The 25,593-nt window shown below is 40.3% G+C and overlaps 1 protein-coding gene across 5 annotated transcripts in view; it reads left to right on the top strand.

Moving 5' to 3' along the window:
• FAM13A (family with sequence similarity 13 member A) overlaps nt 1–25,593 on the top strand; it is a 133,567-nt gene that overhangs the window by 21,042 nt on the left and 86,932 nt on the right. For all 5 annotated transcript variants that reach the window (XM_087738114.1, XM_087738113.1, XM_087738112.1 and 2 more), the window contains exon 5: nt 6,022–6,181. In XM_087738114.1, coding sequence (XP_087594240.1) covers nt 6,022–6,181 — 160 coding nt within the window. The remainder of the gene's footprint in view (nt 1–6,021; nt 6,182–25,593) is intronic.

Genomic DNA, 25,593 nt, shown 5'->3' with positions numbered 1-25,593 from the left:
AAATCTCACTGTTGGGCCACTTTCCAGACATTTAGACTTTGTTTTAATTCTCTTAATCTCATTCTATTTTTCTACATCATGTTCTCAGTAATTTATCTCATCTCCTAAACTTTCAACCCTTATTGCTTTTATCTTATCCACTACTTCCCCTGCTTCCTTGCTGGCTGTTTGACAATCTGCACTGGTGCTTTTCTAATGAAATCTTATCTTGTGCTTTCTGTATTCCTAATGAATAGAAGAGGGGAGAAAACAGCTATTTGCATTCCTTGTAATGAAGTGTGATGTAAGATGTAGGAAAATGTAAAGGGCAAGGTCAAACAGCTCAAAAAAGGAAAATATGATGGTTTGAGATTTAGTGCACTGTTTTCTTCCAACTTGAATTGTTCAGATTTATTGTGATGGAAGCCAAAGGTCAAGTATACAGAGAAATACAGCCCTTGAGGAACAACGAGTGTGAACGTGTAGGAACATAAATAGTTGTCTCTTCTGTCACTGGGCTAATCTGTGTGGGTTATTAACACTTGCAGCATGGTTACTCTTGGAGGAAGTTATTGTCCATTGACCTGAATTTCAGCTCCTGTGGAGCCGTAGCCTTAGTTATGGCCTGCTGTGTGTCTCCACTCGACTCTCACAGCTTGTGCTGAAGAGGAAGGAGAGGACCAGCTGGGTTTTCTCTCCTGGAGCTGGGTATCAGAGGGGCTGCTGCACTCATCCTGTCCTTTGGTTGGGATGGTAAAAGATGCGAGGTCTACCAGTTACAGAGTAAGCAGAGGATCCATTTGCACCCTTTTTTTGCAGCGCTCTCTCAAAGAATGATCTGTGTGTGTGGCCTCCATCATTCAAGCCCTCACTAACCTGACTGTGTTTAAGTGGAGGAGTGTTTCACAGAACTTAAGTGGAGGAGCAGTTTCACAGGAAAAGCTACAATCATAGAATCATAGAATCTCCTGAGTTGGAAGAGGCTCAGGAGGATCATAGAGTCCAACTCCTGTCTTCACACAGGGCAACCTAAAAGTTAAACCATGGATCTAAGAATGTTGTCCAAATGCTTCCTGAACACCGACAGGCTTGAGGCCATGATTACTACCCTGGGGACCTTGTTCCAGTGCTTGGCCACCCTCTTAGTGAAGAACTTTTTCCTAATATGTGCAAAACAAAATGGCGTTTGAACTCAACAATACAGCTCAAATACAATCACAAGGAGCATTTTTGAAGAACCTCTGTTTAGAAGTGTTTGGAGCTGAGTGATGTACTTTGTGAGTGGGTGTTAGGCTATGGACTGCCCTTTGGTCGCCCTTTGTGTAGGTTGCACTTTCAAAGCTGCCTACTATTACTGCAATTTCCTGATTAAAAATGGAGCTTTTGCTGGAGCAAAAGATTTTGCATATAAATGAAGCAAGTCAGTAAAGTCTTTGTGGCAGCATCACTCTAACTGCTTTGCGTTACCTGCATTACCTGCATTTTGCATTATGCATCTACTGCAAGTAATATAGACAGAGAAGGAATTACCGAGTTGACTTAGGCTCTTAAATCTGATGTTACAGAAAATAATCTGGAATAGATTTTAAAAGGGAGGCAGTCAGATGCCTCCAGTGGGAGGCATTCTCCAGTGGGAGATTCTCCAGTGCCTCAGAAGCCAAGACACTTCTGTAAAATCTCAGTAGTGACATATGTCCTTTCATTTGGTCCAAACTGGTGAGACATGTCTGTAAATGATGCAGAGCATTTACAGCATGTAAATGACTCACACACAGAGATGAACACCTGCCTCAAGTTAGCGTTGCTGTATCTTTAGCTACCTGTTAGCCTCTGATCTTGCAGCAGAGTCTGCAGACACAAATATGTGCCTGTTTTCAGCTGCACCAGTTTGTGGTCCAGTGTGTTAAGACAAATCACTTTTATCAGCTGAAGTACAGGACCGAGTTGTGGCTGTGAGGTCACATCTGTTATAGACACAGTAACATCTGTCTATAGGGACAGAGCAGACTGCCTGAAGTTGTAACCTTTTAAGATTACTGCAGGTCTTCTCTCAAAACCTTCACTCATGCTTGTTGAGGGGCTCATGGGCATCTGAGGTACTAATGAAAATGTTTTGCGAGGGCTGGAGAAACAAAAAACCCATGTAGTGTTCCCTGTCCTCTCGAGTCCCTTCATTTTTTGCGGGATCCCCTAGGAGAATGGTAAGGTGACTTTGTGGTGCTCCTCTACAAAAGGTACTGTACAAACCGCAAAAGTAGCAGTCAGAGAAGACAGAGCATATAGCCCTCAGTGGTTTGTAAATTAGGATTACAGTGCTGTCATTCCATGCAAGTTACTTCTCCAAAGCCACTTAAGGAAATGGTAATGTGCATTCTTCATCTCAGACAGGGTGGGGTCAAACACTGTCGGGAATTTGTAATGAGACGCACTGTTTCACATGGAAATTGCTGGTTCTCAGTTGTGACAGGGAGCTGTCAGCAGTTGTTACCTGGGGAAATCAGTTCAGTGATCTCAGTCCAGGTCATTACAGGCAGATGACTACATCCCAAGTCCTCCTGGCCCTCCTGGCCCTCGTTTCTACTTGAAGCAAGTTTCTCAGGTGTGGTGGATGGTGACAGAGCCTTGTAGTGAGACCTATCTCGTGCTGGATGCAGTCATGTTTGGATGTATTACTGCACCGCTCACAGCAGAGTCTGGAGATTCACTCCCTCATAAGCCCACTCTGTGTTTCGCCTGTTACAGCTTGTTTACAGGGACCCTGAGGTAAATTCATTTAACTAATGCATGAAATGTAAGTAATGCATTCACAGTGAGTTAATCTGACCTCAGGTCACTCCAGTTCTGAGTAAGAGTTGTGACACAGGGCTTTGATGTGGTTTAACCCACTTGAGACTAGCTTTCTTGAGCATCCCTATGGAAGCAGACACACTTTTGGCTTAAAGTGCTCTGGAAGAACCAAAAGCACAAGTGAGCACTGGACTGCATGGATGTGAGTGGCATGGAGCTGTGGTGAGTGGGCCAGGCATGCTGGTAGGACATTGTGCAGAAGTATGAAATACTGCTGGGTGTCATATTTTGAAATGAAGGGCTAAGAACTTGATCCTATTCCCAGGTAATGTTTTGACTTTGAGAACTACTGCTTTTTCTGCTTTAAAGTGGCTTCGCCAATAATTTCAATCTTTAATATCTTGTAAAACTTGTGGTACTAATGCATCTTTGCCCTTGGCCCTGCTTGACTGAGTCAGATACTGTTAATGCGGATGCCTCGTTTAGACAAAGCACATTTTTTCCAAATACTTAATGTGGAGCCGCTGTGCTTTGCGCACAAATCGCTCTAAGCATCTCTCTGGGAAGGGCAGGGTGTCCAAGGAATCTAAGGGGGGACACTAGAAAATTTGCTTCTGTAACTGCCTGTGCTATTTACCTGTTCATGACTTTGCAAGCTACTGTGAGAACTCAGTGGGAGTTTTCCAGCTCAAATGTCTAGGATAGAACTGAACCCATCAATATTTTTTCTTCTAGAAATGGCCACAAAAATTACAGGTTTATGCCTCCCTTCTAGAAAGTGTTTCTGGTAGTGAAACTGGTGTTCTGCTGCTGTTTCTGGTGCTGCTACTGAAGTAGTTCGTACATACATGGCTATAAGGGGATCAAGTCCCACCATTGAGGATTTTGTAACTGGAGCAAGATGTGCATCTAACTCCAAAAGCAACACAGTTATAGTGTCTAATTAACATGCTAATTAGACATAAAGGAACCATGACTATGAACACAGTTTTACTGTAATGTTTTAACACGGTCTTCACAAAAGAATATGAAAAATTTCCAAGGAATAGGGTGTGGATCATGAAAGTGGTGCTGTGAGAGAATACTTTCTCATAGGACTGGGTTTTTCTAGTGAGTTGAAGTGCAATTTGTAGATATTATGACTTTTCAGACTAAGAAAAGCTGAAGTAAGATATTCTTTTTTTACACACATTTCCAGAAAAGTCTAGTCAGACTGGTGGATCAAGCACTGTGGCAACAGATGGGTTTTAACTTGTATAAATATGCAGGGTGGTGCATGCTCATAATCTGAACTTCTTATATATGCTGAGCTGAAGATTTATTGCAAGGAAAAGGTTACCATGGATAGCTCAAAGAGTATAATAGTCATTGCCATGATGGAGATCTAATAACCGCAATTAAAGGAAAAAATAAATGAGAAACTTTGTAAAATATGCCTGTTTAGGTGCCAGAGAGATGGCAGTGGATAAAGTATGTTACACTGCCATTAAAATAAAACAATTCATGCTGCTCTGCTTGGTTGCATTCAGAGAGGGGTGATAAAAAAGACTAAAGCCATGAGCCTTTAGCCTTGTGTTCTGCATATGCCTCTCACCATACATGTACAGAATTGTTCAGAATAAGATGTTGGACTTTTCACAAATTTGATTTAATAAAGTTTAACTGACAAAGTAGTGTGGGGAAGGGAGGGCAAGAAAGCCATGGAATTGTGCAGGAATTAAATACTATTTGTGTGCTTTGTGGAAACTTTATAGACGAGGCTGTTTTTCAACCAGGAAGAGTTTTTTGGTGTTAGCTGTTGCCAGTAGGGAGGTGTTGGCTGTAGTCGCCAGCAGATGTGGTTTAAGTCAAGGTTCTGCTCTAAAACTCATTGAAGCTATCTGGAAGCTTTATTTTGACTTGAACTCGCTCTAGTACATTTTCAGTCCATTTCCTAGGAATGAGGTTGATACGGGTGCCAGGCTTACCCTGTGGCCTGTGGTACCCTGTTTTGGAGAAACACGTCAGGAAGGTAGCAGTCAGGATTTGCCTGAATTTCAAGCAAGCTCTGCGCCGTGCCAACTCATTTAGCTAACATCATTTAGTATGGGAAACGGGGTTTCCTTAGATCAGGATGGTCGCATGAACCTATTGCACACATACACTTTCTTTTGTTCAGGCCAGTTACTATCTTTTAGTGAATATGTGACATTCTTTGAAGTGAATTGGCCCAAGTATGCATGCACATCCATCAACAGAAGTTGTCACGTTTTTTCTTTATTTAGTCTGAGGCCAGGTTCCACTCTAATGAAATCAATGGTTTTATTTGAGGCAGCTGAGGCTGACCCATTTTACAGTTGGCCGATGTTCTGCAGTATAAAATAATCCAGTTCGTTTAAACTTCAGGTCCTGTGACTCTAGCATGTGTTGAATGTTGAAATGACAGCAGTAAAGATTCTCCTCTGGAGTTTGCAAAGATGCATTCTGCTGCAGTGGGATCCTCTCCCTGTTGACATGTAGATGTACTGCAGAGAGTAAAATATTGAGAAGGATCAATGGCATGCGACCCCTACAAGAAGGCACTTTTTGATGGCAAATTTCTGGGGGCATCTGCTTTCAGAGCCTTCTTGTTGAAATGCACGTCTGGCCCAAATAAACTATAGTTACAGTTTTACAGTAGATAGTTATTTGTAAATTTTAATTTGCTGGTTGTAGTAAACAATAGTTTACTTTCAAGTTACATCCCAGTAAAATAGCTCAGATGGCATTTGTTTAATTTTTGGAGGGTTGGGTTGGGTTTTTTCCTCTTGTACAATCACTAGCTGTCCTCAGCCAAAAAATACTTGAAACTTTTTTGGTTTCTGGTTTTTGCTCCCCTGCTTCTTCCCTTTAAATCTTTTCAGTATTTTCTGTACCTCCTCGTCTGCAGTCTCTGCCACTTTATAAGGTCTTTAGAAAATTCACATCCATGCAGCCGCTTTGTGGATTATTGAGAGAAGAGTGCGTCTGCTGGAAATGCTGTACAATGGCAAACACTGGATGATTGGAGAAGTATTTTAAATGCTGAAGAAGATTCTTAGGAGATCTTTTGCATTAAAACAGAATTTAAGTCAGTTTTGGGCACCAAGGTCCAAAAAACATACAGCCTACATTCCTTTCCAAGACAAAGATACAGCCAGCCTGTATCCACAACTGAAACGTTACAGAGACTCTGTGCAGGAACTTTTATATGTTGAGTACCTATAACTCTCTGCTGTATGTTCTCTCCAATTTTAGTGTGCCCTCTGGATTTGAAGGTATAAAAGAACAGGAGATCTGCAATAAGATAATGACAAAAATGCTGGAAAACTACAATACCTTGTTTGAATTAGAAGGTTTGAAGAAGGATGAAGAAAAGCCTGTGTGTGAAGAGCTAGCAAGAATTATTTTGGTAAAAGTGAGTATCTCTAATATTTCATTTTCTTATAGCAAATCAATAATGCAGGCTTATTGCAGGCTTCAATTCAGAAATCTTTTAGGTAAGTGGAAGGCAGGCACTGTTGTTATACTGTTCTGTGTTATTGATTGGTATACACTTTACAAATCGATTCTGCTGATAGGCTAATTTTCATTACTAGTCTGGAAGTTGATTCTATTAAACATCTTTATTCTTTGTTAGCTAATCACTGTTATTTATATAGGAAATATATCTGCTGAAAATTAAATGTTCTTAAATGAGGAGGCAGAACAATTCTAGGAAATATTCAAGTTTTCTGACATGGTGGTCATTTGTGGTGTACATCAGTGATGATGAGCTTTCATGCTTTAGGACAGTATGAGGTCTCTAGCCTTTGCCACTATGAAGTCTGCTTGTTCCAAACACGTACCTGAATTTAAAAATCAAATGTTCCGACTCAGAACATCCGTTTCTAAGTACGCTTAAAGACAAGCATTAAATAGTAGTTACTATTTGAAGAAAGTACATTGGAGCTGTTAAATAAAAGTAATATAGTTAAAGTATGATACCTTTGGAGGGAAGAGGGCATGTGTGTAACATCAGAGGATTCTAAAGTTCAGAAAAAGTTGACAAAAATAAGTTGGGCAGCCAAAAGTGCCTTGTTCTGGCTTGTGCTGTCTCTACTACAGGAAGCAACTTGAAGTTTGTGCAGGAAATGATCGTGAGGACAGTTTGCAATTGCCTTATTTCCTTTTGTGTGTTAGCTGTGCAGGTGATTATTCCCTTCCAAGGTGTGAGCTCTTGAGTTTGAGAGGGTTGAACTACATGCCTTCCTTTCGTAGAGTTTTGCAAGCACCCGCTGATAAAATCACCTTAGCCTTCACTGGCTGGAATGGAAACATCAGAAAATAAATTATAAAAATATAGTGTCTTTGACCTTGGCAGAACAAGAAGTTTGGTTTGAGCCCAAGTTCTGCCGGTCAAGTGAAATCAGTTGAAAACATCTCTTCCTTTGCAGTGTATCGCAGGAGGATCTGTTAAATCTGAGCTTCAGGGCAATCTGTGTGACTTGGACCCAGCTGCCTTCAGAAGGGTTGGTTGTTTTCTTATGTGATGAATCAATGAGGAAGTCTTTAGCTGTTTACTCTGTTAGCTGTTACTAAAATTTACCTAAAATTCTTCTGTGGAAGGAGATAGAATGACTGATGACTTGCGGTGGCCTCCCTCACAGATGTTATTGAAGTCACAGTAACTTCTGGGTAATGGAAATGATCTGCCTGCCAGATGAGAGTGATGTTTAGCAGCTGATGGCCACTTCAGTAACAAAAACAGGTTAAGAATGTAATTGTAAAAAGATGCAGTACTTTAAAGAACCCAGAAGAAAGGCTTCAGATATGTCTCCATCTCCTTCAAGCCTCAGCCAGTTGCAAAAGCCAAAATAGTCTTTCACTTCTAAGGACTTATTAGTAATTGGGAATGCACAAAGGTGGAGACCTGGGAGATTTCCCACAGCAGTTCAGAGATCTGAGCTATCAAAGTACATGGTGACAACCAGAATTACTCCAACAAAATAGCCTGAAAGATATAGTTACTCAAGTGAGATGAAAAATGTTGCCCATTGCTTTGCCTCAGGAGACAGATGACTGCCTGAGAGGAATGAGCCATGACTAAACACAAGGGCTTACATTGTGTTTGTGTCTTTGGATCTTGCTGATAGCTTCCAAATCCTGCTGGCAGTCAGCTGCAAAAATTTGACCTTGTTCCTTGTCCATCTAATTTGGGTGGGAAGTTTTCTAGCTTAACCAAGACGCATACTCAAACACAAGAAATAAAAGCTTCTAACTTCATGTAGCAAAGCTACGTAAGAAGTGCTTGTTGAGATTTGTCAGGTGGCTCTTTGAAAGGATGCTTTATACCATTCCCAAATGTTTCTTTTCTTGTATCCTAGATATCCCCTATCCTAGCCAATTTGTATAATAAATTAGAGATGGTGCACTTGAAAAGAAAACCAAGTGGTAATACATGAGATTCAGTAGAGAAAAGTGATTGCTACTTTGCTAATGCATGAACTGTTACATACAATAGGAGTTAGCTGGTCTGTGTCATAAAAGAACAAATGCATCAGAGAATTATTTGGCATGACCTGGGTCACAGTGTCCAGAAAATAGCAAGCCATTTGTAAGCAAAGTTACTGCTTCTTGAAAAGCGATCGATGAATTCATATCTACAGGTAGCTGGAGAGAGTAATCCTGTTGGAAGGAGTGGAAATTGTAGGATGCTCAGAACAACGCTCTTATAAACTGAGGCCCTGTTGATTTTAAGAGTGTTGCACTCAAGCATGAACCATGGTGGAATGAGGGAGCAGACAGCAAGGAAAGGGAAGAAAATGAGGACCTGCCCTTTACCAAACTCAGCTGCATTTATCTAAATGGCTTTTTTTGCTTTTACATTGTGAGCAGCAGGAGAGTAAGGAAGGGGAGATTTAGATGGCCTCACTCACTTTGGCATATTTCTGTCATCCCCTCCCACAAATCACTTGCTTTATTGCTAGTATTTCACCCTGAGTCACTACACTGCTACCTTTCCCATGATTGCCTTCACTCTCTCTCCTTTCTCTCTTTTCCATATTTACATTTTTCTCCTGAATTCCCACAGCCCTGTCCCACTATTCTTCCTGTACTCAAATCTGATAGCCCTTCATTCCCACTCCAGAGAAAAGGCTGGCAGTCTGTAGTGAAGTGCAAAAGCTGCAGCACTCTTGGTACATGGCCTTCCATCACCTCCAGTCACTGTGCACACATGCTGTAGCCCGTCCACAGACCGTATTTCTTTGCCATCCTGTCTTTCATGTTCTTGAATGTGGAGATAACTTTTCCTCTAGGTTGGTACAGTGCTTGTGGTAATGTGACCTTCCTTACATGTTCTCCTGGGTGTGCTGTGTGGGGCTAGGGCTTATTGAGGCACTTTTCCTAGACAAGCATTAATGATTCCTTTTGGTGGAATGTTGCTGTTATTCTTATCCAAAGGTAAGGTTCCCAAAATGGGGATGGAGGTACTTATAGAAAGAAATTAGTTTTTACATGGTGTTAAGAGATTAGCTTCACGATGGTCAAAGCCATCGGTGCTGATCCTGGTGTTTCTTGATTAAGAATTTGGAAAGAGCACCTGTAAGCATGAAACTTCTTATGCAGGGAGAAGAATGCCACAAATTTGCAGAAGGACTAACTTGAATCAAAATTTGAAACCCAATGACAGTGATTTAAAAAAATAAGGAAAGACATCAAAAAGTACAACATCGAACAATGTACTTCTCCCAGTGCTCTAATATGCTTTTTCAGCTTACTGCGTTATAAAATTAGCCCTGCTTTTTCTTATCTCTTCTTTGTGGCTTCAGGCTCTTTCTTTGGTGCTGAAATCTCAACTGGAAAAACAGGAACCTATCTTTAGTTACTGTCTAAAGGTATTGCAAAAATATTTCTTCCTGCAGTCTTTGGTCATTGTTGAGATGGCTTAGGTGCCTGGTGCTCCACATCATCCACTCATAATCATCTTTTTTGAAGTCAACATCAACCCTAATAATTAATTTTGAGCAAATACCCAGAAACAGGGGAGTAGGCTCATGCCATCCCATCCCAATATGGGAATGTACCTCCTCTCATGTGCTCGGTGATGTTTACCATCTTCCCGAACTTGCGTGATTCCTGGCACTTCATGGTCTGGATATCTTAAGATTTTCTCACGCTTCGGCCGTAAAATCAGTGGATTTTTAAAAGCAGAAAGTACTGCTCTTTTAAAATGAAAACAAGAATATGTAGATCATTCAGATAAAGTCATGAAAGCATCAAGCTTCTTTGAGCAGTGTATTGGAAAGCTCAAGTGGTGCTAAGTAGCATCTTGTCTACCATGTTGGTCATAGCTAGGGGAAATCCACAATGCTACAGACTTCCAGAAGGAGTAAGAGCATTTCAGCTGGGTACAGATTGCAGTAGCTCAAAGAAAATCTGGTTTAAGGAAACCAAAAGTTAATAAATTTTAGAGATGGGAAAGAGATGTGATTCTGTAGTTCTGTTGGTAACTGAACAGCCATGCTTGCTGTGTATGTGCACTGAGGAGGCACAGGAACACCTTCACTCCAGTTATGTTTCTTCTTTCAAAGATTACTCAGTCATTGGGAAAGACAAGTTTTGCCAGGTAAAGGGATTTCTTAGCTTGCTTTCTCAGGGGATCATAATTCAGAAAGTAAGGGAGCCGGAAATCTCTGCAAGCTGCATTCCAGTCCCTGCTTTGTTCCCAGGGCCGTAAAGCCTCCTCTTGCTTATTGCTCAGGCATATGGTAGGATTATACTTAGAAATGGTGGGGAGTTTTTCTTTGGAAATCTCTATGTTAAAGAAAAAGGTGCAATTTTCATGAAATAGAAGATTTATCTTAGAACAGTTTCTGTTTCAATGGGAAATTGAATTATCAGGTTCCTGATGCCTTGCCTGGAAGGGCTACATTAGTTTCTCGCTCCACCTAGTAGAATGAGATCCATACAATCTTCCAGGCAGGTGGCCAGCAGGTGGAAGTATAACATGTACTTTCTTTAGAAATATATATATATATATTTGGAAATTGCTTCCCATAAAAGAATTACGTAGTTTGATTTTTTCTTTTTTTTTTTTTTTTTTTACATTCCAAAGTAAGTTGAAGTTTGTTGGAGTTTACAGGTCTCATTTGTAGCCAGTTGTTATTACAATCCTTAAGACTTTTATCCATGCTTCAGTTTAATTTCCTAACCCAGTGAAGGTCTGCAAGAGTCTCAGTCTGTTGATCAATAGGCTCTGCTAGTTAGAGAGAAATGGCTGGACAAATGGGTTGAGTGTTCTGATTAGCTATCTGGTCTGTGTTGTATTTTTCAGATTTTCAGGATCATAAATACCTATTTTTTTTCAGGCAGTGTTATGTGTGAACAATTAAGTCTCTGACAGTATATCTGTACCGGTCTGCATTTATCACGTCACAAGTGTCAGGGTATTATAATAAAATGTTGCTTATGTTTTGCTTTGGAACAGAATTTCTAGTGTGTTTAGGTATGGTCCTGATAGATTTTTGTGGCACTAAACTGAGTGATAACTCATGTAATTAAAGATTAGTCAGTCTTGAGTTGCAGTATTGCTAATTTTATCATCTTCTTGAATAAAGAAGTTTATGAAACCTACAGTAAAAACAAAAATAATAATTTTGAACGAGGACCTTTCATTTCCAAAGGTCTTAAAATGCTGTTCAAAATGCAGCTGCGTGTAGTTCTATGTTGTATAGCTAGCCAGTGTTGTTGTGTTACAACTGTAATGAACTGGGATCTTTGAAGAGTGATAAGGCTTCTCTGATGATCAAAAATAGGCAGTGAAGAGAATTTTTATTTAGTTCAAGTGGCCAGGGAAGTCTGGGCAGGCAAACTATTCTGAGACTCACTCTTGGGAGATTTCTGGAATTACCCCTTCCACTGGTTTCAGGTGAAGCATGTCATCTTTAGTAGTATGATGGTTTTTAGCTCAGTATTGTCTTCAAAGAAAACATACAACCTACTGCCTAGTTATGCAGGGTTACAAGTTGTTTTTGTTTTTGTTTTTTTTTCTTTTTTATCATGTTTTTCCTCTAATGCCTTCTTGAAGAGCACTTTCAGTTTTAAGAACCAGTCAGCTCAGAGCACATAAATGTTTGCACTGGAACACAAGCACTGGCATGATGAGGAGGTAATGCTGTTCCTGGCTTGATTACATATTTGGGACAGGAATGCAAAAGGCTTTTCCCTTTCTTCCCCCGCTAGGTGGTAGAATACCTACCCCTGTTCACCTGATGCAGAAGAGAAAGCAAGTCCATTTACAAAAATTAAAATTATAACATTAAAATTAAATTAAATTTCAAAGTCACAAAGTCAAGTAAAATTATAAAGGTGCAATTTCAACATTGTGAATGTAATGTAGGTGCATTCTGATGACCTCTGAACAGGGAGATTTCACTCCCTGAAGAGCTACAGAAGTTGGTCTCTTGCTGGTTTTTGCAAAAACCAATGGTTTCAAAACAACCCTTTTATTTTAGATGCAATTAACTTCTTGTGTTTTTATCCTGTTTGTTTCCGGTCTTCTAACAAAAGCTGCCGCTTCAGTTGGGAGGATTAGTTGGCAAAATAATACTTTAAATGGCTGCAAAAGTGCATGCACTGTGCTCTGCAAGCCTGCTGTTAGATTTCTAAGGAGGCAAGCAATCCACCGTGTGTAGCTGCAACTGTTGGTGCTTGGTGTGCACAAAGTGTGTGGTGCCCAACCCAGCCAGGCAGGCTCCTAAGTGCATTTTTTTATGTCAAGCTCCAGCTGACTTTGGCGGCATTATTTTAGAGTGGAGTGCTTGCTTGCTCCTTCTGATTGAATGCTCAGATCAGATCATTCAGCCCTTGGTAGGATTTGAGCCCTTCATCCCTGGCGAGAGGTAGGAAAGGTAAGGTGGTCAAAAAGTTCTCTCTCTTGGCTTGACTTTGCTCCCTTTGCAGTCAGTTGTAAAGCTCCCTCTCCACTGAAAGCCACGAAGTTTCGGATTATTTCCCCAGATGCATAAAGCAAGATCTTCATTAATGAAGTGTTTCTTTCTCTTCCCCAGCTGTTTTCACTTAAATACCTTAGCATGAGGATCTAATCCCTTGACAAGATCCAGGAGAAACTGCTAAAAACTCACCAACTCCATGGCTGAGTGGGCTCCCCCTAAATAAGTCACCCTTCCCTGCCACCTCAGTGCTCTCGCCCTCATGGTTATACATTCAGCAGACACAAGAGCAATCCCTCACTTACGTCAGAAAAAAAGGCATCCGCTTCTAATCCGCGTTATGCTGCCCTGGCTAAGCATGCAGGGTCTAGATAGTTTCCTTTATTCTTCTTTCATGTCTGGGACCATTTTAGCATCGTGTTAATGGTCAGCTTTCAGTACTGGATTAATTCCTTCCCATCAGGAGGCAGTGGGAACTGATCTCCTTTGAAAATCCTTTCTGAAGGTCTCAACAAACATTTCCATTTCGTTCAGTATCCCCTTATTTGGGCAAGTCACACCAGTTTTCTCCTGCCTGGGCCAGGGAGCCCCCCAGGGTAGGAGTGGGTTCACATGGGAGATGACAAGATGGGTGGAAAATGCGTGAGGAGAAGGAGCACCTGTGGAAGTCTGTCTCCGGTTTTCTGTTTAGTATTTCTTCAGCTAGTATTCACGTCGCAGTTGTCCACCAGTGAGCAGATGGGGATGTTTATAGTAAGGGTATATAGTGATTCAGCCAGAATGACATTTTAAGATGCGAGTTGACAGGAAATGAGCAATATGAGATTTGTAGGGGAAAGTTTATAGACCTCCAAACCCTTCACCTATAGCAGATTCAATCTGGAGTGAGGAGGACAGTTATGTTTAGGCTGTGATTCAGAAAGGCAAGTGAAAAATCAGATGATCCCCAAACAATTCCTTGTGTAATTTTGAAATAGTATTCCAGTGCTTCTAGCTCTGCTGTTTTTGACAGCTCTGTATATGTGGTATTAAACCAGAATGTTTCTGCTCTTGAAGTTCATTAAAGCATTCATGAGATTATAAATCTGTCACTTGTGGTGGTACTAAATGCAATCCTGAATATTTACACAAATATGTTAATGCTAAACTCTATAAAGTAATAAATGATTATGCTGCTATATCTTTAGCTACAAGTTCACCAACAATACTTTTGTTTTAGCACATTAAGATTTAGCACGTTTAAAGGGAAGAGGGGCATATAACAAACGTCTCTCTATCCTGCTGTCCATATTTCTAGTATACTATAAATTTTTTTTGACCCCAGCTGGCAAATTTTGCAGTTGAGGTGCTTAGGAACTTTGCTTTTACTCTCACAATTTTTTGTTTAAACAAATACCCAGTGATATTATCATTGCCCCATGATAATACCACATAGCCAAAATGTAGAGAAAATAAGATCCATATGTGTGTGTCCTGGTCTGTAGTATTTGCACGTTTTACTTGAAATGTTTTTCATTCATTGTCTGTTGTTGTTTTGTTGTGGGGTGGGGGTTTTTGGAGGGGGAGGAGTGACATCATGATTTAGCACTTGTGAGCAGTCCTTCTCAGTCAGTACAACATCATCTTTCAAAAGGGAAGCATCAAAGTCAGCACCAAGAAACAAGGTAGAGTGAAATAAGCATATGAACCCCTGCTCTAGCCAGCTGTTTCTGAGCATCCTTGCTGTACCCATGGAGAAAAAAGGAGGTTAGGAGGAGAATGAGAATTTTTCTACTAAGACAAATCTCTCAATTCCTTCTGTTCAGGTTCCCCAATGTTTATTCTGTTTCTCATTAACTAGTCGTTCAGTTAATCAGGTTACACAAAATGATCAGCATTATTCCCACTGTATAAATTGGCAATCAGTGCTGTCTTTGTAACAAGGACATATTGCAGGCAGTCAGAACGGATCCAAAGTGATGAGGTGTAAGACATTTTTCAGCCTGTGGGGGTTTAATTCTTGCTGACCTCTGCCATTAGCTTCACCTGTAGTACTTTCAAGGTGGGAGCCCTTCAGAAGGGCTCAGTGCTGAGTTAATTCTTTTTCCCATTATAAGAGAATAGTGAAATGCTCATTGACTTCAGTATAAGTCCTATGCATTTTTGAAAAGCCCTCCTTTGAGTACTGAAGCTCAGTTTGTCCAGGAGAAGCTGGTTGGTACACCCTGGTGCGGCTGTAACATCCACTCACTGCTTTGCAGGATTTCTGGTGCCCCAAAACTTACTTGTAATCAACAGGGCTCAGGGCACTCTAAGAGCAACAGGAGTATGTGATGCAAGGGACACATGGGGCCAGACGATCTATATGTGTCTGAATATGTACGCTCTTGAAAATCTGATCTATCCAGCAGATCCCAGCAGCATTTGACCTTAATTGCCGGCAGTGAACATCTCAGTTTCACTATTAAGAAAGGGCTCTGGTCTCTGTATGCTGGAAATCTTACACTGGTAACTAGAACAATATAGAGATGCTTAGAACCCCCTAATTTACTGCAGCATCAGATACTCCTTTTAAAAGTAACATTGCTGAATTCCACATGTGAAAAAGCTTTTTGCTTGTGAGTATTTTGATTTTTAGACCAGAAATGCAATTTAGCTTTTCCAAGACTGAGTTTAAGCAACTGTAACATGAGATGCAGGTCTGGAGAGCCTGGGTTTCTCCCATAGCTAGGTCATGTTTTTCTTTTAGATCATACTTTTTCTATTTATGAATAACATTACAGTAAATAGATAAATCGGACTCCAGTTTTCAAAATTGCAAGGGAGAATAAAATGTTCCCCTGGAACTGATCTTAGCTCTGTTGTTATTGAAGACACACGCATATTAGGTACACCCAGCAAGAGAGCACTGTTGTGTCACTGTGTAAATGTTTGATTTGTTATTTTAATCTTAAATTCTGCTGCAGGCTCCTTATTTGTACCTCAGTCATGAGAAGCTGAGTTGTGGTCATTAACCTATTGTATGACACCTTAACCTTGCCAGCTAATACATGATGGGCACTTACAAGTTTCGGGGATGGCCATGGAAGATGAATGTTTTCACTCAGTGAAGTCTTTGTAACCTTTTACAAGTTCTGGAATTATATTTGATCCCAGCATTACTAGTTTAACTTTTTGCAGCATTCAGTAACCAGTCCTCTTGGATGGCTGGAGACACATTTTTCTTTTCCTCCTAGAAAATACCATGATATTCCACAGATGTAGTTGCCGGCATTGAGGTATATCATGGGATTATTACTATGTTTGTCATTTCCTTTTCTATATTGCAGTCCTCTCTAAAAATAATGGATTTCTACATCTCTCTCTTGCATTCGTATCACAATTCATGACCTTTGTACGTGTTTCGAGGCAATAATTGCAGCAGGTTAAGGTTGCACTGAAGTGAAACAGAGTAACCTTTAGCTGTTTATTAAGAGAGATGGTCTCAGGTAAAAGGTCATATATATAAATAGTCTTGGGAGAACAAAAGGAAATGAAAGGGGAACTGAATAGGGTATTAGTTTCATATTGAAAAGCAGTGATGTATTTTTTGCAAACTGTGAGATTTTGCTTTTTATTATTTCTGTCTGAAACAGCTCTGCTGAATTCTGGTTATTAAAGTATAGTGTAAATGATAGCAAGGTAGAACAGCAGATAGATACCGAATCAGCTTTACTCTTCTTCCTATATGCCAATAGCAACCAAGGCAAAAATCCCATATATAAATACCAGCTGTTTCCATCTTTGTTACATCGTTTGTTTAGATAAGAGAATGTTTAACAGCTTTGCTAACATTGTTCCCCCTTCTAACCAGGATGTTTCTGGGTACAAAATGGAAGGGAGACCTAATACATTGTGAAAAGATTTTTCTTTTTTTTAATTACTGTTCATGTTAAATCACTGTCTGTATTTTTCCTGAAGGTATCTGTGCCACTGAATGACGACTCTGTGAACTGATATCTGAATAAAAATTAGTTATTCCATCCAGTTAACATTCATGAAAATACCTGTGACCACATGAATTAGAAAATGCCTTTGAAAATCCCCATGCCATCGGCTACACAATTTTAGTCTTAAAAACAGATTATTTGATATTTTGTGTGTCTTATGGAGCCTTAATCAGCCATGAGCTATTTTGCATGATCACAGAGGACAAGAGATTCCATATTTTCTTCTCCTTGTGCGTAGGAGGAAGAGCTGCTCTGTAATTACTGTGGCCCTTTTGCTTCTGCATTGGCACCCTTGACAGCACTGCTGCATGTCATGTCTGCACTACTGACAGCATTGGTTTGGGTAATATTCAACACTCCAACATCAAACAAAGGGAGAGCCAGGAACTGTGAAATTCACTGTTTCTTCTGCACTGCTCCATGGACAACACTGTTGTGCACTTTTCTTGTAGCCTAGGGAAAAATCGCAGGTGTGACCCTGCTGACACCTACCTGAAGCAAAGACTGTATTCCACTGTTACGGGGGGTGCTGCTGAGAGAAACAGAATATTCCCTCCTCTGTGGTGTACAGCTGCTGACCCAGTAAAGAGTCAGCTGTTGCAGGCTATCCCAGTGCAATCAGCTAATGCATCATTTCTGCAATCGTTCGCAGTGTTGAATTCACTGAATAATCCTCTTGATAGCTGCTCATCCTACATAAGAGTGGCTGTACTGGCTCAGACTTGAGATCCATCTAGCCTAGTGTCCTGCCTCCCACGCTGGCCCTAAGCGGATGTGCAGGGAGGAGTAAGAATAGGGCAGCAAGGTGTTTCCTTCAATTACTCTACCAATTCGTGACTATTCTCAGAGGCTTTCCTGATCTTGATGTGGTTTGTGTATTTAGTGATGTCCAAAGTAATTGTCTTGTGTACCCCTTCCACGGGTGTAAGCTTTTTGCTTCCAACATGTCATCTGGCAAAGAGTGCCACAAATTGCTTCCTCTCATGTGAAGAACTGACTCCTTTTGTTTGTTATAAACATGGCTTTTACTCGTGTCATTTGAAGGTCACCTGGGTTTTTTTCTTTCTTTTTTTCTATTGTTTTGTTTTTAACTGAAAGAGATAGTGAACAGTCCATCTCTCCACCACCCATGACTTTGTATATCTCCGTCAGATCCTCCCTACAAACTACCATGATTTTTTTTCTAATGAAAAATTAGTACTGACATTCGCAGCCTTAATCACTGCACTGACAACAACTGTTTTTTCTGTCAAAGCCCCTGCATAGAGTCAGTGAGCAAACAGTCATGTGTAATGGCTCTTCCCTTTTGGGGCACGAGGCCAAATACTTTGATGCAGTAAATTGGGAAGTTCAGAGCTGCACCTTCTTTATATCCAAAGGGAATCTGACTCCTTGTTTCTGTAAAAAAACCTGATCTGTGCCTTAGTTAAGAAAAAGATTCACATTGATAAAGTTCAAGTTTCTTTTAATTAAAAGTCATCTTCTAGGTATTAATAGCTAACAAAATAGATCTGATGCTTTCTAGCAGCATTTAAAACTTGAACTGAAAATCCCAAAGGCCAGTTTCCTCTGATTATGCGGTTTGTGAGGCCAAAAAGAGATTAATTACTGAACCAAGTAGAAAAGAGAGGGTGAGTACAGCAATAATAATGAGATTGCTACAACGATGTCTTGAAATACCAAATTATCAACAAATAAGTTTATCCCTATCATTAAAAGAGAGCACACTGTATAACCATTGTTTTTACTAACTCTTTTTCCTAATTCCTTCCTGGGGCAATTGTAATCATTTAAACTCTTGTGTTACAGCATGGTAGTGTGCTGCAAATACAAAAGACAGTAAATTCACTCTGCAGTTCAGTATCTCTGGGACTACAGTTGACTGAGGCTGAAACTTCACAATTTTTATGCCCATTCAACAATTTGTTGAAAAGGATAAAAGCAAGGGTAGTATTCTGTTCAGCTTGAACTTTGTATCCCAGCCAGATAACAGTGCAAGATGCAAGTATGCTGTATGAATCCCTCTTACTTATAATAGGAATGGATAAAGGAACCAGTACAGTTTATTCTGTTTGAAGGAAAGGTATAAAGAATAACTAAAGCTGAACTACTGTAGCAAGTATTTTCTCATTCCATTGAAATTTACCAAAAATTTGCCACAGTTCTCATCTAGAGCCAGTAGTGCTAACTCCTCAGGATGTGGGGTACAAGGTCTTTTTGTGCTAGGGTCTTTCTCAGTCTTTTCTGCTGATGTTAGTCATCTCCCTAAAATTAATTCAAGTACATAATTAAAAATAAATATGTAATTGAACACTTTCACCCTTCCACCAATAATCCTGTTTGGTCTGTCTGTCCAAAGAGATAAACATGAAGAGAAATAAGTGCAGGAAGAGTAACTGAGTAAGAGACGTTTCTAAGTATCTTATACCCTCCCTGTGATTTAGTTTCTCCTTTAAGGATGCCCTTGACCTATTGTGTTTCTTCATTCATGTGGGAGGAAGCTAGGGGCTGGACTACTCAACCACCTGTCTTTATTAGCATCAGCACTTCTTGACGTGAAAGGATTATTCTCTTGAAGAATAAATAGGTCAAAGAGTATTCTAGGGATGTTCTAATCTTTCCTAATCATTGAGGTCTCCATAGTTAATTGGTTTAAAGCTTTTATTGAGGCGGAGTCTAATGCATTGCAAAAGCTGCATTTTGTATGACTTGCAAAGAATCTGCCAGAGAGCGAAAAATGTCTTTACCAACACAATAGGCTTCCTAAGGAAGAGGACCTGTTCCTTGGGCCAGTATAATTCATCCGATCTAGGTGTAAGAACGCTGGGCAGGGATTTGAATGAAGTAGTTCTTTTCTGTTTGGGAAATTGGTATGGACAAGTCAGCTGTGCTCTGTAGTGGTTTTTGATAATTATTAGTGTTTGTAGCAGAGTCTTACCTAAGAATCTTATTTGAGGGCCAGGAAGCACTGCTATGTTAACCCAGAGCTAAAAGATGGTCTCAGGCATGCCTGAGGGAGCTCATAAACCTGTTGAGCTGTTTGAGCAATATAAAGCATTTAGGAGTTTTGGTACGATGGTAATGCATCTCATGGAAAATAACAGTCCATGATTTAGAATGGACCAGTGGAAGTTATTATTACAGTGAAAGGTTAGGAGGATCTGAAAGTCTCTAAATTTGCTACATTCGCAGATGTAGGAGATGACTAGAAGCTTTGCTTTGTTCTGACGTCCTTCTGACTGGACCATTTGCCAATAAATATTGCCTATCAAAGTTAGGAAATTAAATGAATAGTCTCTGGCTTTCCCTATGATCTTCTCAATTCTTGCCTAGAAATCATTAAAGAAACTTAATTCAAATCCTGGGTCTTGACAGTGTTCTGTACAGACGCTGACTATTTACTTTGGCCCAAGTACTCTTGATAGTAGAAAATTTCCCTTAGTAACAGTAGTGGGGCTTGATGGTGAGACTTGGTGCCATGATGAGCAGATACTCTCATCTGCGCAGGTTTTGAAGAGACTCTGCTGCATCATTCAGAGTTGATAGGTGGGAGGTGGCAGTTTTTCCAGGTGAGATTGTCTTTTTGGGGAGCGTGGGATGGAGAGGTGGTTGCTGGCAGCTATTGACAGTAAGCAGGACTTGGGTAATTTTTCAGATGTAAAGAGTTAGGTTACACTGATCATTGAGCACACACAGTTGAGCAAAACAAAGCTTGAGCTTGTTTTGTATCCAGTATGCTGTACTGGAGATTTTTTTCTTCATATAAGAATGGAAAGTATGTAGTTGCTAATAAGCCTTACTCCTCACAGCATTCTCTGGAGGTCCGTAATGGTTTAGAAGAGCGGTGCTCAGGTAGTGCTTCTGCATGAGATGCACGCTAGTCATTTTATGGCTCCAAGTTGATTTATCCCAGCTGTATAGTAGCCATGTCATTGGTTTTAAAGGAAATTAGGCTTTAAAGCACAACAGATTTCATACTATAGTTTCACAAATTTCACAAGCAACACTAAAAGTGAATAAATAGAAATCTCAAAGAATTCTCAAGCTTCAGTAATTCAGAGATGCACAGAAATGCATATAGGTAATTACATAATAAAACTAATTTTTATGCAAGGACAAAAGTTGGTGTAATTGCATGATCTTTTTTATCAGAAATACAGACAGGCACCTGTTCTTTAAGTCTTTGCAGATGTGACTTGACTAAATTCTGACATTTTTAGTAGTCCATGCGGAATGCAGGTGCCTGGCTTTAAATACTCACATTTGAAAATTACGACTTACGTCTATTGTTTGAATCCCAATACCAGCAAGTGTTCTGAGAGGGCCAGAGTCAGATTTCTGAAGATGTACAGTTATTTAATCTCTGTTAGGAATCAGTATAACTATAGTCAAAAATATCTTTAATTTTTTTGAGCTGCAAGTTCACAGGATGTTTAGAAAACAAAATATATTCCAAAATATGCTTAGCTACTGAAGTGTGACGTATTATTGGAAATGAGCACGTGTTCTTTCTACTTTCTGGATTTTAAAGGGTAACATCAAACAGATTGCCAGTCCTTCAGGAGCTAATGTGTAAGAATAAAACATTGACAACAGCAGACTCCCAGCTTGAACTGTGTTTGAGGTTCTGCTTTTGGTTTGTTTGTTCTAAGTTTTCCAAGTAGCCTAGGAACTTCGACAGCCCAAAAATGTGACTGTTAAGCCTGCCTGGTACCTTCTAGTAGCTTTTGTCTTTCAACTTGCGTCTTTTGTTTTAATGGTGGCGAGTTCTTCCCCTTGTCTTAATTAACGTCAAGATACGCTGTAAAGTTACCGTAAGAGAAAACAGCCAGTTTGTAGGAGAAGTGGTGTAATCTTGTGCTAATGATTGCCTTGTAAAAAACAGCATGGATTGGAGGACAATAGGGAGGGGACAGGAGATTTGCAAGTGTTGGAATAAACTGTAAATATGACCTTTTTTTTAGAGAACTACAAAAATATATTTGTGTGCACTCTGGCCAGTGCAAATAAGATAGCAAGTGACAGAAGAATCTGATTTAACACACCTATATGACTCACTTGAGTCATTTGTCTGCAATGACTTGTACTTAAAATTAGAGGTATACTTATAATAAAGATACAATGCCATGAAAATGGGAGATGGAAAAGACCTATAAGATCACCTTGAAGATCTTGTTACAGTATAGAATGTATTTTCTGATTCTTTTTCTAGTTCAGAGGTGAACGCTCCAAGAACAGGACGTTTATGACCCTTTTTTGCTGGATTGTTACATGATCTAGTGGAATTTCCTGTGGAGTCTCAGCTTATCTGTATCACCCAGTGTTGATTCAGAGGACCCTAAAAAAACACGTACTAGTTGAGCTCGGGCACGCGTAGTGCCAGTTTATGCTTCAAAGTGCTGCTCCCCCTCTCTTCAAAATCCCTAAAGCCTGAACCTGCTTTTTTTACACAGTTCGTAAACAGCATTCTTTATTGCTGAGAAGGAAAATTGATTGAAGGGTGGGTAGCTGCAGTGAACCTTTGCGGTCGTCCTTTCAGTTCTTCAGGTTCCTTTGTTAATGAGTTGGCCATATGGTATTGCAGGGCAGGAGAAATACAGAGGTAAAACTAATTTATTTTCCTTGAAGGATCTGTCTGCACTTTATGGGATATAGTACAGTTCAGGCCAGTGCCAACAGTGTCTTTTAGGCAGCAAATTCTTTCATTACTGTGTAATTCATTGTCATGCTGTGAACGGGAGAAGTACCATACATGGAGAAAGACAGGTTTCTCAGCAGCTTGTCTGAGACTTTCCAACCTACTTACATGGACTTCAGTGGAGCAGCTCTGAATTTTGGCACCACTTCATGCTTTTCTAACGCAGAAATCCTTTGGCAAACACTTACTTGTTTACACCTCAAACAGTTAGCCAACAGGAAAGATGGAGGAATGTGATGGGTGCTGTACTGACTTACCTCTGTTCCTTGGCTTTTGATGGTCTCATTAACATTTGCCCTTTAACAGCACAGCTGATATTTACAGAGCGTTTGCTTTAAGATTCCTTCACTGGAGGTGGCATATTTATTTTAAGAATATATTGAAATATCAAACGATGCCCATTGTAACTACAGTAACCTACCATTAATTTTTATTGCTCTCACTATTGTTCTGAACGGGCAGCTGAATACAGGCATGAGCAGAAAGTCTGCCCTGTGGAAAACTGAAAAGAGAAATCGTTGCCATAGTCAGCCTTCTAAGTTCATTCGTACATCTCTCCTCTGATCGCCTGGCCATATTTGTGCTTCTTACTCTTGCTACATCTTCTGTTCAAGCTAGGAGAGTCCAAAGAAACCAAGTGAATGAAAGCCAGAAGTTATTCCCAGAGGAGCAGTGTCTCTGCAGTCAGGTGAGAACTCTAAGATTTGGATACAAATACTTACGTTATCCTTGCTGTCTGTGGGGATGCTCTGACTCTACATTCAGGATAGCAACTGAGGCTTGGTTTTTATGTTTCTCAAGAGGCCTTAAGCTTTGCTGCTGCGCAGAAGTACTTTGACTATGGACTAGATACATCCACACAAGGAGCTGGTACAGACCAACTGTTCAGCAGTAATTGCTTGACCTGCAGTGCTGTCCCCACCTAAGCATGCCCAAAAGAGAGTTAAGCTGATTCTTCATGCTCATAGTGTCCAGTTGCCTTTGTCAGAGCCTGTGACAGAATTCCTCATTGGTGCAAGGTGTCTGCTTATGAAAGCAACCTTGGGACTCATTACCAAAGCTTCACTTGGTAATTTGAGATAGCAGGATGCCTGATATCTCATCAGCATCTCTACTGTGTATGATACTGCTTAAAAATACTGTAGCTGAAGGATAGCACTGGTACAGAGCAAAGGCCATAAGAAATACTCAGTTACTTGCTGTGGCCAAGCAATGGTAGATCCATCTTTCCAGTCTCCATATGTGAAACAGAAATGCAAGGGAAAGAAGGTAAACACCGTTTACAGTAACTGGTTATACCTATGAGGCTGGTTTGTCCCTGCTTTATACTGGATGGTGATGTTCACATGTGCATAGACTCAATGCCAGAGCATAAGAGAAAACACAGCCAGCCTGATGTGCTAGCGCATTGCCTGGGAGTGCAGACACAGGAGTTGAGAAGGGGGAGTTTGAGGTCCTTGGAGTTCAAAAATGAATTTGTGAATGACTTTGCAAGAGTATGTGGAACCAGGTTTATACATGGGGCAGATTTAAGTTACTAGCAGTTCGTGTGCTGAAGCAATTCCATAAATTTAAAAGGGGAAACTGGAAAAAAAATACCAAAGGTTAGAGTCTTTCTCAGTGCATTAAGACCATCTGTGACACAAAGACAGTATGTGCCAAACTGTTAGCCGATGGAAATCTGTAGGAAGGAGTGCGAGAGAGGATTATTTCATATTGTCCTGGAAAACATACACATAAGGAATTTGGTATTCCTCAAGAAGGAGGAGGTATTTTTGTTATTATGTAATTTTTCCTGTATATTACTTCGAAACTAGGCAGTATATGTCCCTGATGTGAAGGCATGCATGCTTGTTTTGCTTTTGAGCTTTTTTTTTTTTTTTTTTTAGTCCGTCAGGGAGTTCTCAACATACCTTTTGCTGAGATTACTCCTTGATGGGTGCAGTTGCCAAATCAGACTTAAATGTTTCATTTCAATTTGCAGTGAACTGGCTGTGCGCTCAGCTGCGGGCCGCTATTCGCTGCCACACCTGCAGACCACTGACTTGTGAGGTCTACATCAATCCCACTCTTTCCTCTCCGCTTGGAGAAAGTTCTCTCCACCCCAATACAGAACATGGCCCGTGCTAGGTTTCCATGTGCAAACAGATGTCACGCAGCAGTCGGCAATCGCTGGGAGCTTGTTGTATCTTCTGGCTTGAGGCCCATACATCTTGTCGCTTTTTGGCCTCCATCCCATGCCTGCTGCATGCTTGCAGCGTTTTGACAAAGCTGCCTGTAGAGCTGCACAGGGTAGGAGGCTGAAGGGATTCCCTTAGGCAAACGCACCTGGCCTCCTGCAGAAAAGGGGCCTTAAGGTGTTGCTGATTCACTCCCAACAACCTCTTGTTATGTACCATCAAGAGTCCCAGGTTTGAAGATAATCTTACTACTGGGTTGATTTCTTGAATTTGAATGTTTTTAGGATAAGATAGCTTTGGGTTCAAGTTACATCTTTCTGGAGTGTACAATTTTTATGTTTAGCCTTCAGGGAGAATTTGGAATTTGTTCACTGAATCTGCCTTAGCGGAAGTGTCTCCAGCGTTACTTTTTCACTGTTCATCCAGAACTTACTTGAGCATCGGAGTGTCAGTTATTTTTTGTAAGGCACTTAATCAAGAGCTTTGATATTTGGAATTGCCAGTTGCACAGAGAAAACAAGCAAATTTTGTTTTCCTTAAATATCAATAATGTGAGTGTTGTCCCAGGTCATAATAAATGGCCACTTTGCTATCAAAGTATTTTGTATTGCATTTATTTTTCCTACATATCATGCGGCAATGTATTTACAGTAAAAGGCCTTTTTCACTGGTGGTGAAATGATTCAATAAGTTATATATGTCTTAGGGAATAGAGCTAATGGGGAAAAAATGGGGTCAGTATTGAAGTCTTTTAGGGAGCTTCTACTTGTCATTAAGTCTAGCCTTCTTAGTCAGATACGAACAGTTCAAACCAAGATAGTGACTGCCTAAATAAATAAGTATGGAAACACATGGGTAAACTCTTGGAAATGAAGACACAGTGAACATACGCATAGGGCTTCTCCCTTCCTGTGCCTTTCTATATTAGGGGATTCACTGAGTGGGCTGGTTTGATTTAGTGTTTGGGAAGTGAGTCTGGGAAAAAGATAAATTTAACCATTTTCCAGCTAATGCAGCTGGAGGCCGGGGTAACAGTATGTGGTCCACAG

Source organism: Nipponia nippon, unplaced genomic scaffold (assembly GCF_047370975.1).
Source record: "Nipponia nippon isolate SJK-2023a ecotype South Korea unplaced genomic scaffold, ASM4737097v1 scaffold_6, whole genome shotgun sequence".
NCBI classification, from domain to species: domain Eukaryota; kingdom Metazoa; phylum Chordata; class Aves; order Pelecaniformes; family Threskiornithidae; genus Nipponia; species Nipponia nippon.
The sequence above is the reverse complement of the archived record's forward strand: the minus strand, read 5'-3'. Positions and strand labels throughout refer to the sequence as shown.